Here is a 13,390-nt window from a genome sequence, read left to right as displayed (position 1 = left end):
TACCTACTACATATTGGGATAGGATCTTGGAGATGGGAATACCCCTTTAATCTAACAAAGCACCAGGGAACCGTGTTAAAATTGCAAGATTCCTATTTTTTATTAATTAAAACCTAATATAAATAGTACCATTTATACACACACACACACACACACACACACACACACACACACACACACACACACACACACACACACACACACACACACACACACACACACACACACACACCTACACACACACCTACACCTACACCCACACACACACACCTACACACACACCTACACACACACACACCTACACACACCTACACACACACCTACACACACCTACACACACACCTACACACACACACACACCTACACACACCTACACACACACACACACACCTACACACACCTACACACCTACACACACACACACACCTACACACACACACACCTACACACACACACACCTACACACACACACACCTACACACACACACACCTACACACACACACACCTACACACACACACACCTACACACACCTACACCTACACACACCTACACACACACACACCTACACACACCTACACACGTGTATAAATAGTACCTATGCTATAAATAGTTGCAGCTGAACGACATCAAAGTGATTGTGGCTTAGATCCGGTACCATACACAGCGTGTGGACAGGATTGTTGCTGTTTTATGAAAAGGGCAGCCATGTTTTTCTTAATTCAGTACAACTACTAGAGGCCTGAATAAAGCAGAGTGCTGCATACTATCCATTACATAAGGCTCCTTTTGCTTTTCTCCTCTCCCTTGTTTTTTTTTGTCTTTTGTGATGTGAGCTGTAGATTTTGTTGGATCTAGTTAGATACAGCAATTTTTTCGTGTTTTTTTTTTTTTACATAAACATTGGGAAACACTGCTGTTTATTTACCTCTTTAGTCCCACTAGACTGGAACATGTTTGATCTCTTGTACCAGGGGTGGGGAACCTCAGGCCCCAGAGCCATTTGCGGTCCTCAATAACCTTTTCTCCGGCCCCCAGGCAGATTTCTGGAGACCGCAGTGCTTGGGCCGTCAGCTGTGCTTGATGGCTACCAGCCCTTTAATTTCTTCTTGGTCATGTCAGCATGATCACACAGTGTTCACTACTGAATGCTGAGGCGCATGTAGTGAAAGATTATGTCTCGACACCAGTGTCACTTTGTGCGCTCGCTCCGCCCACAATCTGTACGGTCCCTCACGGATGGTATAAATACCCAAATGGTCCTTGGCAGAAAAACGGTTCCCCACCCCTGGCTTATACCATACACTAAGGTGTGTTGAATTGGTCTGTCAGTTTAACTTGTATATTTACCTTTGAACACCATTATACAATCTACATTTACAATTAAAGGGGTTGTCCATTACTAAACAAACAATTATGAATAGTTTTGTTTGTGCACACTAAAATAAAAGTAAAAAAACGCAAACAAAAAACCAAGTCCTTATACCCCAGACCGTTGTCATTCTTCTGTTGTAGGATCTCTGCTCTCCTTTCTTCAGGTGGCATTGTAATGTCATGTAACCACTGCAGCCTTCACTTTTCCATAGGAGCTGATCGGCTGCAGGGGTCACATGACATAACAATGTCCACACTGATGGAATAGTGAAGGCTGCAGCCGATCAGAGGTCACATGACATAATATCATGTGACACCTGGTGGAGACCCAGTGGCGACATTGCTGCCGGTCCGATAGGCAAGTGTGCCATTTTTTATTCTAGGCTGCGCAGTCTCGCTATTTGTAAGGGATTATCCAGTAGGTGACAACACCTTTTAATCTACACAAAGTTTTGTAAATTCATTGTATTTCCTGAGTTACAGAAAATCTTTTAGTTTGGAGCTGAATACTTGGGCAGCTTTCAGGGCTAACATTTCCCAGCATTCTTTGCTGGCTGAATGCCTCATGATTTGTACTTTAAGAATTTTTATTTATAGGCTAGATACTTTAAAATATTCAGATGGACGAAAAATGGATCCATTCACCCCATTATTTATTCTAGAAGGTGAGCAGAATTGTGATTGCAGCTTTGCAGTGTAATACATTATCATGAGTAATCTAACATACATCGAAAGATAATCCGCTATAAATTGCACATTGAAATCGAAAGAATAATCTGCGAAGTCATTACAATTGCTTTATGAGGTTTTGGACATTGGGTACATTACAGTTTTTCGTGATCTCACGTGGTCATTGTAATAACTGCATGTCTCTCATTCTAGATCAGACCAGATGTAATGTGTGGATCTTGGATGGTGATCTGTACCACAAAGGGTTATTGAAGTTTGCGATGGATTCCAGTAGTGCTAAGGACACATTAGTTATGTTGGTTGTAGACATGTCACGGCCGTGGTTAGCCTTGGATTCGCTTCAGAAATGGGCAAGTGTTACCCGGGAACACGTGGACAAGCTGAAGATTCCTCCAGAGGAAATAAAAGAGATGGAAGAGAAAAGTAAGTGTAGAGATGTTTTACTGTTTGATGGACTAATAATATAAAATGAAGGTTCACTTCATGACTCTCTCATGTGACCTGCATACGTTTCAGAAGGTGATAGTGCGGTCTGTGCATTAGGATTTCACTAAATGTAATGGGAGATCCACTAACTCGCATTCGAAGTACCCCAAGCCCCAAAATTGCCACCAGGAATTTGTGTTCCTTCAGTATGATTGACATCTCCTCCTTCACTTTCCCCTGTCACATCTTTAGCGCAGGCAATCTCATGCAAGTGCACAACATGCTGCACAGAACCTGACAGGGACAGTGAAGGAGACGTCAATCATGCCAAGTGGGTGTGATTACAGCACTTGAGGCCAGGACTCGTCCAGGGCAATAGATGTTTTGACAGATTAGTCCTGGCTAATTATCATATCATGACCTGCAATGTCAGTGTTCTTGCAGCAGGGTTTTGTCACACATGTCATTAAAATGTAAGAATACAACTCTGAAACATAATGGTAGCAGTTTGGGGTTCCTTATGGGACCTGACGGGTTCCCTTTAAAGCCGAAAATGACCCTGTTGTGCATGCTAATCGTTGGTGCAGTTCCCAGCTTATGACTCTTGAAAATCACATTTTATTAGGTCTGAGTGATTTGTGAAATGTCTAAAAATGTTCTGCACCAAGTCCAAATAGTTTCTCTGAATTTTATGTTTGTTTTTTTTCTCCAGTGGTTAGAAGTTTCCAGGAGTATGTCGAACCTGGAGATGACTTCCCTGCTTCTCCTCAAAGGAGGAATACATCCTCACAAGATGATCTGGATGAAAGTGTGACTTTGCCCCTAGGAGAAGACACTCTTACCCATAACCTTGGCATTCCTGTAGTAGTTGTTTGCACAAAGGTCAGTTGCTGGGATGGCATTTTTGTTGCCAGTTCGGCAGGCCCTGAGGCATTGGTGACTGTACCATCTACACTGCCATTATCAATGTAGTGGAAGGGCCGGCTTCATTCATTTGTTTCATGTGCCTTTTACCTTTCTTGTACTTCAGTATTTTTAGATAATATCTTGGGTATAATAAACTACTGACTGGGACTTTGAGAGCTTGCGTTTTTTTAATATTTGTATCTACACTAGTTTCATGTGTTTTTTGATCGAGAACTGGAGGATTCATAGGATCCAATGACACATGAAATTTAGATCAGCTGATAACTTTTTAGGTATTTTCTGAAAATGTTACTGTCGAGTTGCACTTTTCTGTTACACTTCCAATATTATAATTCAATTTTTTCTGCCAGTAGAATCATGTTTACTCGTTCGTTTTCATCTATTGTCATGTCATGTGTATATAATGTTGCATGTTCACTGACCTGGAAATTTAATGGAGGTTTAAAATAAGTAGTCAAAAAGAACTGGATTCTGTAATAACATACTCCCCTCATTCATGCACAGTAATGCCAGTACTCTGTTGGGCATAGAGTAATGAGGGCTTTCCAAATCGGTGAACATGACGTTTTAGAAATTACTCAAATTAAAGTATTTTATAGTCCTGTAGGGAACTTGACCCGTATATAAACCATACTGGGAGTATAGATTTTACTACTTTAATTTTACCTAAAACCTATTATTACATATGCAAATTAGGATTCCTCGGTGCTCCTCTGACGTGGCCATGGGTTCCGCGCACCATTTCGGCCCCTTATTTAGCATCCTCTGCACTTTACCTTAGCTGGATTGTCAGTGCTTGTTGATAGAGCGAGCGTTGCCTAAATTGTATTCCCAGCCATGCACATCCGCACTGACACTGCAGTATCTTGTGTAGTGTGGTCGCACTCTAGCAGACGCTCGCCGCACATACTAGCGAGTGGCACAGCGGCATAAGAGTGCGCCCACACTTACACTGTGTGCGTATTCTGCTCCTGCTGTCAGTGTTTAACTCGCAGGGGTGGGGATTCATTTCACATGGCACTCACTCTTCACAACCGAGTAATGCCAGTCACCCTAAGTGGGAAGTGCAGAGGATGGTAACTTAGGGGGACAGAATGGTGCACTGAGCCCTTGGCCCCTCACCAAAGGTGCACCGAGGAGCCCTCGTTTCCATATGTAATAAACAGATTTATGTAAAACTTAAATAGTGAAATCTAGACAGGTATACATTTTTTTTTATAGGGGGCAAGTCACCTATATTACTATAAGTGGTTTATTTTGATTTTTGAGGGGCGACAGACTCCCTATTAACTGAAAATTTTTGTATGCACGTGATTTTTGTGATCATACCTAGCAAACTTAAAACTACTAGAGCTCTGGTCCAATAGTGTAGAGGTAGTCAGATGGTAGTGTGTATTATCCGCTTCTGTTGCTCAGTTTATAGTTATACATTGATGATTGTTGTATGCAGCTTATTGACTAGTACCTTCAGACATCAAGCCGATCGGCACAGTGAGGAGCAGAAACACAAAGGAGGATTCATGAAATGCTGATTAAAAGCGGCTTTTACTTGCGCTGCTGGTCAGCCCACGTGGAAAGATGAACTCAAGATGAGAAATTCCAATGAAGGATATTTTATTTTATTTCAGGTTATAAAATCGACACGTTTCGAAATTTATCTAACTTCTTCATCAGGACAAGGTATAACCAAACCAACCATTTCTTTATAGACCTTCCTTTGTGCACTGAGACACAGTCATGATGTAGCAAAAAGGGCCTTTCCCAAAAGTTGGAAGTATACAAATGTGTAAAATATTTTGGTACTGACACATTAAGTTTTCCTTTTCCCTTGAACTCCAAGACCTTGGCCAACCTCTTTTAAAGGGAATCTGTCACCAAGTTTAAAAGAGGTTGGCCAAGGTCCTTGCGTTCAACCTGAAATAAAATATCCTTCATTGGAATTTCTCATCTTGAGTTCATCTTTCCACGTGGGCTGACCAGCACCGCAAGTAAAGGCCGCTTTTAATCCGCATTTCTTCAATCTGGTCTCTTTTATATGTGGCTCGGCAGCAGCTGGTATATGCTTTTTATATCTTTGCGTATTGCAACTTTATAAGGTGAGCGCGCAATCACTTTTATTTATTCAAGTGTTAATCAGTTGAAGCCCTATTTTGCACTTATTTGCTTTCCAGCCTTCCCTTTTTTTAACCTGAGGAGGATTCACAAAACTGTTGCAAAGAAAAATCTTGTTTCCCATAGTAACCAATCACCGCTCTGCTTTAATTTAGTTTTTAGAAAACTGTCGCTGCACTCATTGTGGTTGCTATCTGGCAACACACAGATTTACTTTAAGACAGTTTTCCTAAAATCTGCCCTTTTAAAGGAGTTGCCCCATTAACAACATTTCTCACCTATTCATAAGGTAGATAATGAGTGATAGATATGGATCTGCTGTGGTCACACATGCTCACTCCTGCTCCCTTCACATTGGGGATTTTGGCATCAGTGAGGGTCCCAGAGTTTGGGCTCCAGACCATCTTAGAAACCTCTCGGCTTATATAAATGTAACACTAATGGTGTTGGGCCAGAGAAACTCTTCTTAGTTTTACCAAACTATTAAGTGATTTGTAGAATTACTTTTATTTCTTGTTTTCTATTGTTATGATTTCAACTGTGTAATTTTCCCAACTAATCGTTTATTTCAATAATTTCATTACCTTTGCAGTGTGATGCTATTAGTATTTTGGAAAAAGAACATGACTACACCGATGAGCACTTTGACTTTATTCAGTCATATATCAGGAAGTTTTGTTTACAATGTATCCTTTTTGCATTCAGAGCTTTGCCTCACAGATGATATCTAAAGAGAACCTGTCATCAGGATATTCTACCGCAAATGTAATGGCGCTTCAATGCTGTATAAATCCTCACCTTTCTTGTAGAAATCCATAGTTGAGAAAGTATGCTAGAGGTGCAAGTGCAGGGAGTGGACATTGCACTTGCAGCTCTGCCTCCTCCCTCCCTGTTCCCCTCTCGCTCGCTGCCTCCTGACTCTAGGTCACTCCTGTTTCTGTGACCTGTCGGGCAGAGAAGCAGCAGAGCTGTAGGTGCAGCGCCATCCACTGCACTTATTAGCATACAATTTCCGCTATGGATTTCTCTAAAACCGCAAAACTGATTTCTACAAGAAAGGTGAAGATTTACTCAGCAGCAAATGCCCTTTACTTGCATGCTCTTACTTTGGGGTATAAAATCCTGATGACAGAATCTTTTTAACTCCTAAAGGGTTTATCAAAACTGATTGTCAGTAATTTCAGCAGCTTTGCTGCCCTTCTCGCTACTGAATGTGTCAGGGAGAACATGAGTATTGTTCATTTTGAATCTTAATGTGCCTGATGATTTGTTATGCCAGTAGATAAGCAACTACCAAAGTGTCTGACGGCAGTTTGTCCCCCTCTCCACATTGAGAAGTACATATTTTAGGCGATCGGGGGAGGTGACTGTTGGCTGACCCTTTTGGCAAGCTTAAAATGATATTTCAGCAGCAGATGGAAGGAAGGGAGACACAGTCATTACTAGTGGGTAGGCGGAGCCCACATAGGATAGAACACCTCAGATTAAAAAAGAGTGTTGCCCCTCCAGCTTGGGCTCCTCCTACTCCAGCTCTCCAGTCTAAAATTTGAGGTCACAGAGGATGGTCGCTGCTGGAAGCAGCTCCTCAGAAAATTTTTTTATTTTTATCGGACAGAGACTTGGACCCCCGTGGTCTTGAGGTCTCAGGGGTCTCAGCGCTGCTGGACCCCCACCCCTCCCTTGGCGGATCTGCATTACCCTTTGAGAGAGGTCCCTGCAGAACCCTGCCGGCCCCGGGGGATGAGGGATGCTTCCCTGGCGGGGACGCAAACCGCGCATCTGGGGTCACTGCGTTCTCCGCCCTGGGGGGAAGCTTGGGCACAGCGCCACAAATCCCTGGGGGTCCCTGTGGCGCTCAGCTGGGTGAGTACTCAGCATGTTAATGTGTTTTGAGTGCCTCAGCGGCTGCTGCGGCAGCCGCTGCTACATGTATTCATGTGGTGACTTGTGTTTTTTTGTCCGCAGGTGGATGCCTGCAGGACATGGAAGCGGGGCAGGAGCGGAGAGCGGAGGAGTCGCGCGCGCTTTTTTTGAAGCCGGCGGGGGGCGTGGCTTCGCGCCTTCCCGGTCTTTTGCGGGCAGGAAGCGCTCTGAACGCGCGCTTTCACCTGCCCCTCCTCTTCCGGTTTCTCTCTCCTCACAGCGCGGCGGCCATTACTGAACGGCTTCCATCGGGCTCCTCACTCTCCTCTCCTCCCGACAGACCGAAGGAACACTGCACCGCGGCCAGCTGGGTGAGTCGCTTCTGCCTGTCAGGGCAGAAGCTTAACCCCTCACCCCCTCAGCGCAGGGCACCTTTCTGAGGCACAATAAGGTGGCAGACTGTGCTGTCCTGCAGCTATTACCTCATATAGAGGTTCCTTTTTTTGTCTGGGGCTCGCACATCCTTTTCATTTCACAGAGGTTGTGGGGAGTCTGCGACATTAACCCCTTATTAGGCGGTCATCCCTTAATTCGGGGTCAGCTGGGGTAGCTCTCTCTTTAAGAGCTTTAACCCTTCAGCTTTCTTTTAAGAAACCACACTGTCCTACTTACTGACAGGTTTAACCTGCCATATACTGTGTGAGGGCATGTCAGATCAGGGTCCAGGAGGTGCAGACCGTCTCCCAGGTCCGCTACAGGATCAGTCTCGCATGTCTGACACGCAGGAGTCCTCGACGGCGTCAAGCGCAGCGGTCGGGGGTTTCGGTGATGGGGCAGTGGTCAAAATGGAGGCCCTCACTCGTTCAATTGATGGCCTGTCTGACCTTCTAGGTTATTGGGTGTCAGCTAGATCCTCTCATGGCAGGAAGCGCCACAGGCCGGTGCTGCCCTCCCCGCGCAGCGACTCTGAGATCTCTGTTATGGAGGGTTCCCCTTCAAGCTCAGATGGGGAGATGTCCGATTCGGATAAGGAGGATCGGCAGGGGCACTCTGCCTCTTTTTTGGGCCGTGCAGAGGCTTTTATTGGAGCCATGAGGGAGGCGTTACAGTTTCCGGAGGAGGTAACTAGACGTCCTGGTAAGTCGGCCCGGATGTTTCAGGAGTCGCATAGGTCGCGCTTGGCATTACCATCTCTGGATGAGCTTAATGGGGCAGTGGAGAAGGAACGCCTGTGTCCAGATAAACGTTTTCAGGGGACACGGTTTTTTTGAGGCACTGTATCCGTGTTCCACGGAGTTGATTGATAATTGGATTCCTTCTCCTGAAGTGGATGTCCCTTTATCCCAGCTTAGCAAATCCTCATTACTGCCTGTTAAAGGGAAGGCGAGTCTGCAGGATCCGCTGGACAGAAAAACGGAGATGGCGGCGAAATCCATCTACGAGGCCGCGGGTCATGGATTCAGAGCGGTGCTAGGATCCATGTGTGCTTGTAAAGCTTCCCTAAGCTGGTTGGACCATCTACGGACGGCGTGGCAGGATGGATCCCCGCTATCCGAGGTAGATGGGCTTTTCAAGTTGTTGGAGGATGCGGCCCGATATGGCAGTGATGCAGGTTTGGATACCGCGTCACTGCTGTCCAGGGCGCAATCCTCGGCGGCAGTCAGAAGAGCACTGTGGCTCAGACAGTGGACCGGGGACGCGGTTTCCAAGCAAGGTTTGCTATCTTTAGCTTACAAGGGTGGTCAGTTATTTGGATCTGACCTCACGGAGCTGATTGTCAAGGCAAAGGCAAAAGAAGCGGCCTTACCACAGCGAAGAACTGTGGCTTCTGCGTCGGGCAGGCCTAGTGCCGGTAGTAGTCGGCGGCCCTTTCGGTCCAGGGGACGGTCCGGTCAGCCCTCTTGGGGATCGGGTCGTCCCTCTTTTTCAGGAAAAAAGGCTTCTCAGAAATCCCGCACTCCCTGGAAACAGAGCTTCCGTCAAGACAAGCGGCAAGCTGACAAAAAGCCCGCTAAGGCGGACTGACGCCAGGTTTTCACTCGAGGGCTCTCGAGTGGGGGGTCGCCTGCTCCAATTCGAATCGACTTGGGCGTCCTGCGTTTCGGACGCCTGGGTGACGCGGGTTGTGTCAGCAGGCTACTTCATAGAGTTTCTTTCTCGACCCCCGGACAGGTTTTGCCGATCTCGCTTTCCGTCAGAGCCCGAGCTAGTTGCCGCTCTACGGCAGGAGGTCGATTCCCTTCTGCAGAAGGGTGTGGTGGTACCGGTTCCGCCGGAGGACCGGGGAAGAGGGTTTTATTCAAACCTCTTTGTGGTCCCCAAAAAGGAGGACAAATTTCGCCCCATTCTGGATCTCAAAAGATTGAATCGGCATGTCCGCACCCGGAAATTCCGCATGGAGTCGCTTCGCTCGGTTGTGGCGGCTCTGTCGCAGAACGACTTTTTGGTGTCAATCGACATTCGCGACGCTTATTTGCATGTTCCCGTCGGAAGGGCCCACCAACGCTTCCTTCGTTTTGCCATAGGTCAGGACCATTTCCAGTTTGTGGCCCTACCATTCGGGTTGGCCTCGGCACCCAGAGTTTTTACAAAAATTCTGGCACCTCTCATGGCGATCCTTCGAAGACAGGGGGTTACGGTTCTTCCCTACCTGGACGACCTTTTAATTGTGGCGTCCTCAAAGGAGGAGGCGGTGACGGCTCGCAATCTATCCCTTCAGCTCCTGGAGGACTTCGGGTTGCTGGTCAATTGGAAGAAGTCGTCTCTGGAACCGTCGCAGTCAATCCTGTTTTTGGGGATGCATTTCGACAGCAATGTCCCTTCGAAGGTGTATGCGCCTTTTGGGTTTGATGGTGGCGTCAATGGAGGCACTTCCTTTTGCCCAATTTCATTCCAGGACTCTCCAAATGCTCATTCTGAACCGTTGGGATCGATCACAGGCTTCGCTGGATCGCAGTGTTATCATCTCCCACAGGGTGCGAGAGTCTCTAGAATGGTGGTTACGTCCGGAAGCGTTATCCCTGGGGAAGTCCTTCCTCCTTCCGAGGTGGTCGGTCATAACCACCGATGCCAGCCTGTCAGGCTGGGGGGGTGTCTGGAACGATCTCTGGATTCAGGGAGTATGGTCGTCGGAAGAGTCTGTCCTGCCGATCAACATCCTGGAATTGAGGGCGATTTTCCTTTGCCTCCAACACTGGACGGTCCCTTTTAAACGGTCTGCCAGTCCGAGTGCAGACAGACAACGCGACGGCGGTCGCGTATATCAACCATCAAGGTGGAACGAGGAGCTCCAGGCTCATGATGGAAGTGTCTCGGATCCTGGTACGGGCCGAGGCCAAGGTGCCAGCCATCTCTGCGATTCACATTCCGGGAGTTCAGAATATCACGGCGGACTTCCTCAGTCGCGAGAAGGTGGATCCCGGAGAATGGAGTCTTCACCCAGAAATTTTTGCACAGCTGTGCTCCCGTTGGGGAACTCCTCAAGTGGATTTGATGGCATCAAGGTTCAACACCAAGTTACCGACGTTCATGTCCAGGTACAAGGACCCGAAGGCTGTGGCGGTGGATGCTCTGGTGGCTCCGTGGGACCAATTCGAGCTAATCTATGTGTTCCCGCCGATATCCTTACTTCCTCTAGTGTTGCGTCGGATCAGACTGGAAAGAGTCCCGGCTATGTTAGTAGCCCCAGACTGGCCAAGGAGGACGTGGTTCTCGACGCTGGTGTCGCTTCTGGCTGCGCCTCCACTTCCTCTCCCTCTTCGCCCGGACCTGTTAACCCAAGGGCCCGTTCGTCATCCGGACCTGAAGTCTCTGCGTTTGACGGCGTGGCTCTTGAGACCGAAATCTTGACTCGTCAAGGTTTTTCAGCCGAAGTCATTGCCACTCTGCGAGCTGCCAGGGGTCCTGCCACTACTAGGATCTATCACAAGACTTGGGAGGCCTTCTTTTCATGGTGTTCGGGTTCTTTAAGGAACCCGAGGATTTTTTCCATTCCCAATTTGTTGGCCTTTTTGCAGTATGGCCTGGACAAGGGTTTGGCAGTTAGCACTCTGAGGGGTCAGGTTTCTGCTTTGTCCTTGCTGTTTCGGAAGGCTATCGCCTCGCGTAGGGACGTTCGTTCCTTTTTTCGCGGGTAACCCGTCAGTTTCCGCCGCGGAAGGCGCTTGTGTCCCCTTGGCGGCTCAATCTGGTCTTGGAGGCTCTTCAACATGGGCCTTTTGAGCCTATGGACTCCGTTAGCCTTTCTTTGCTTTCTTGGAAGGTTGCCTTTTTAGTGGCAGTCACCTCTTTGAGAAGGGTTTCTGAACTGGCGGCTCTTTCTTGCTCGCCTTCTTTTCTGGAGTTTCTCCCGGATCGCGTGGTGCTTCGCACACGGGGCGACTTTCTACCTAAGGTGGTGTCACAATTTCATGTTAACCAGGATATTGTGTTGCCCTCGCTCTGTCCGGAACCGAGGAATCCGAAGGAACGGGCCTTGCACTCATTGGATTTAGTGCAGGCTTTGAAGTTCTATTTGTCTATTACTCAAGGTTTTCGGAAATCGGACTCTCTGTTTGTGATTCCAGCAGGTCGTCGGCGTGGTCAACGAGCTTCCAAGGACACTATAGCTCGATGGATTCGGTCGGCCATTTTAGAGGCTTACCGACTCAAGGGCGAATCTTGTCCAATTAAGATTCGAGCTCACTCCACGAGAGCTGTGGGTTCATCGTGGGCTTTTCATCAAGGGGCCTCGGCAGCTCAACTCTGCCGGGCGGCTACCTGGCGCTCCGTCCACACTTTTACAAAGTTTTATAAGGTGGACGTCAGTGCTTCCGCTGATGCAGCCTTAGGACGTAGGGTCCTGCAGGCGGCTGTAGTTTAAGTTATCGTTAACTTGTATTTAGCGCTAGTTGCGCATTTTTCTAGGTTGTTGGGATTCTGCCTCTGTTGGTTTTTTCCCACCCTTAATTTTTGGACTGCTTTGGGACGTCCCACTAGTAATGACTGTGTCTCCCTTCCTTCCATCTGCTGCTGAAAGACGGATTTTGGTAAGACCTTACCTGTAAAATCCTTTTCAGCAAAGGAAGGAAGGGAGACACAGCTCCCTCCCATGGCAGAAGTGTGTTGTTGTGTTTTCAGATGCTGCGTGACCCTTCTCTGATAGCGATTATCTGGGCTGAGGTCGGCACGCTAAGGCTCTGTTCCAGCATTGCCAGCTCATCGCAGTGGTCAGGTCCAGTGAGTAGTACCTGGGACTGTGTGTTTTTTTCTGTTATATGCATAACCTGTCTCTTGTTTTTTCTCTGAAGTTCTTCAGAAGGGGTTATGTTGCTCCGCTGGTGATATTTGCTCTTCCTTAGCTTGTGTACGGACTGGAGAGCTGGAGTAGGAGGAGCCCAAGCTGGAGGGGCCGGACAACACTCTTTTTTAATCTGAGGTGTTCTATCCTATGTGGGCTCCGCCTACCCACTAGTAATGACTGTGTCTCCCTTCCTTCCTTCGCTGAAAAGGATTTTACAGGTAAGGTCTTACCAAAATCCGTCTATTCAGTAACCATATGATATTTTAACACTGGGGCGGGCAAATACCTTGCAGTTTAGCCTCCTCTTTTCTTTTCAGAAACCATCTTGATTCCCATATTTCACACTTTATTCCGCTCCGCTCAGCTATAAATCCCATAATTCCTTAATACATTAAGTGGTCAGCCAGAGCCAGTACCATCTTTGTTTGTTGTGGAAATTGTCCTTATCCTCTCCTGTGTATTCTTCTTAATGAGTTAATCCATTATCCGTATACAGTAAAAGAGGCTGAATTGTGATCTACATTATAACTGCGACAGTCACTGTTTAGTCATCATAAGTAACTGTGATAGAAGTTTCTGCCTCCTTCCTCACCCGCTGTGAAGAACCTCTGTGATGCAGTCCATGCAATTTCATTATATAGTCTGTTCTAGTAAATGAGATGGTGACTGCCTGAAGAGAAAATAATGGCATATAATCACATAAAAAAACGGGAGAAGT

At 47.1% G+C, this 13,390-nt stretch overlaps 1 protein-coding gene across 2 annotated transcripts in view; it reads left to right on the top strand.

The window, feature by feature from the left end:
- Positions 1-13,390, top strand: part of DYNC1LI1 (dynein cytoplasmic 1 light intermediate chain 1) — a 38,828-nt gene that overhangs the window by 16,735 nt on the left and 8,703 nt on the right. For both annotated transcript variants that reach the window (XM_073678038.1, XM_073678037.1), the window contains exons 4-6: positions 2,256-2,486; positions 3,202-3,371; positions 6,121-6,214. In XM_073678038.1, coding sequence (XP_073534139.1) covers positions 2,256-2,486; positions 3,202-3,371; positions 6,121-6,214 — 495 coding nt within the window. The remainder of the gene's footprint in view (positions 1-2,255; positions 2,487-3,201; positions 3,372-6,120; positions 6,215-13,390) is intronic.

The sequence above is a fragment of the Phyllobates terribilis genome, unplaced genomic scaffold (genome assembly GCF_046119375.1).
Source record: "Phyllobates terribilis strain yellow unplaced genomic scaffold, ASM4611937v1 Scaffold_4__5_contigs__length_816908805, whole genome shotgun sequence".
NCBI classification, from domain to species: domain Eukaryota; kingdom Metazoa; phylum Chordata; class Amphibia; order Anura; family Dendrobatidae; genus Phyllobates; species Phyllobates terribilis.
The sequence above is the reverse complement of the archived record's forward strand: the minus strand, read 5'-3'. Positions and strand labels throughout refer to the sequence as shown.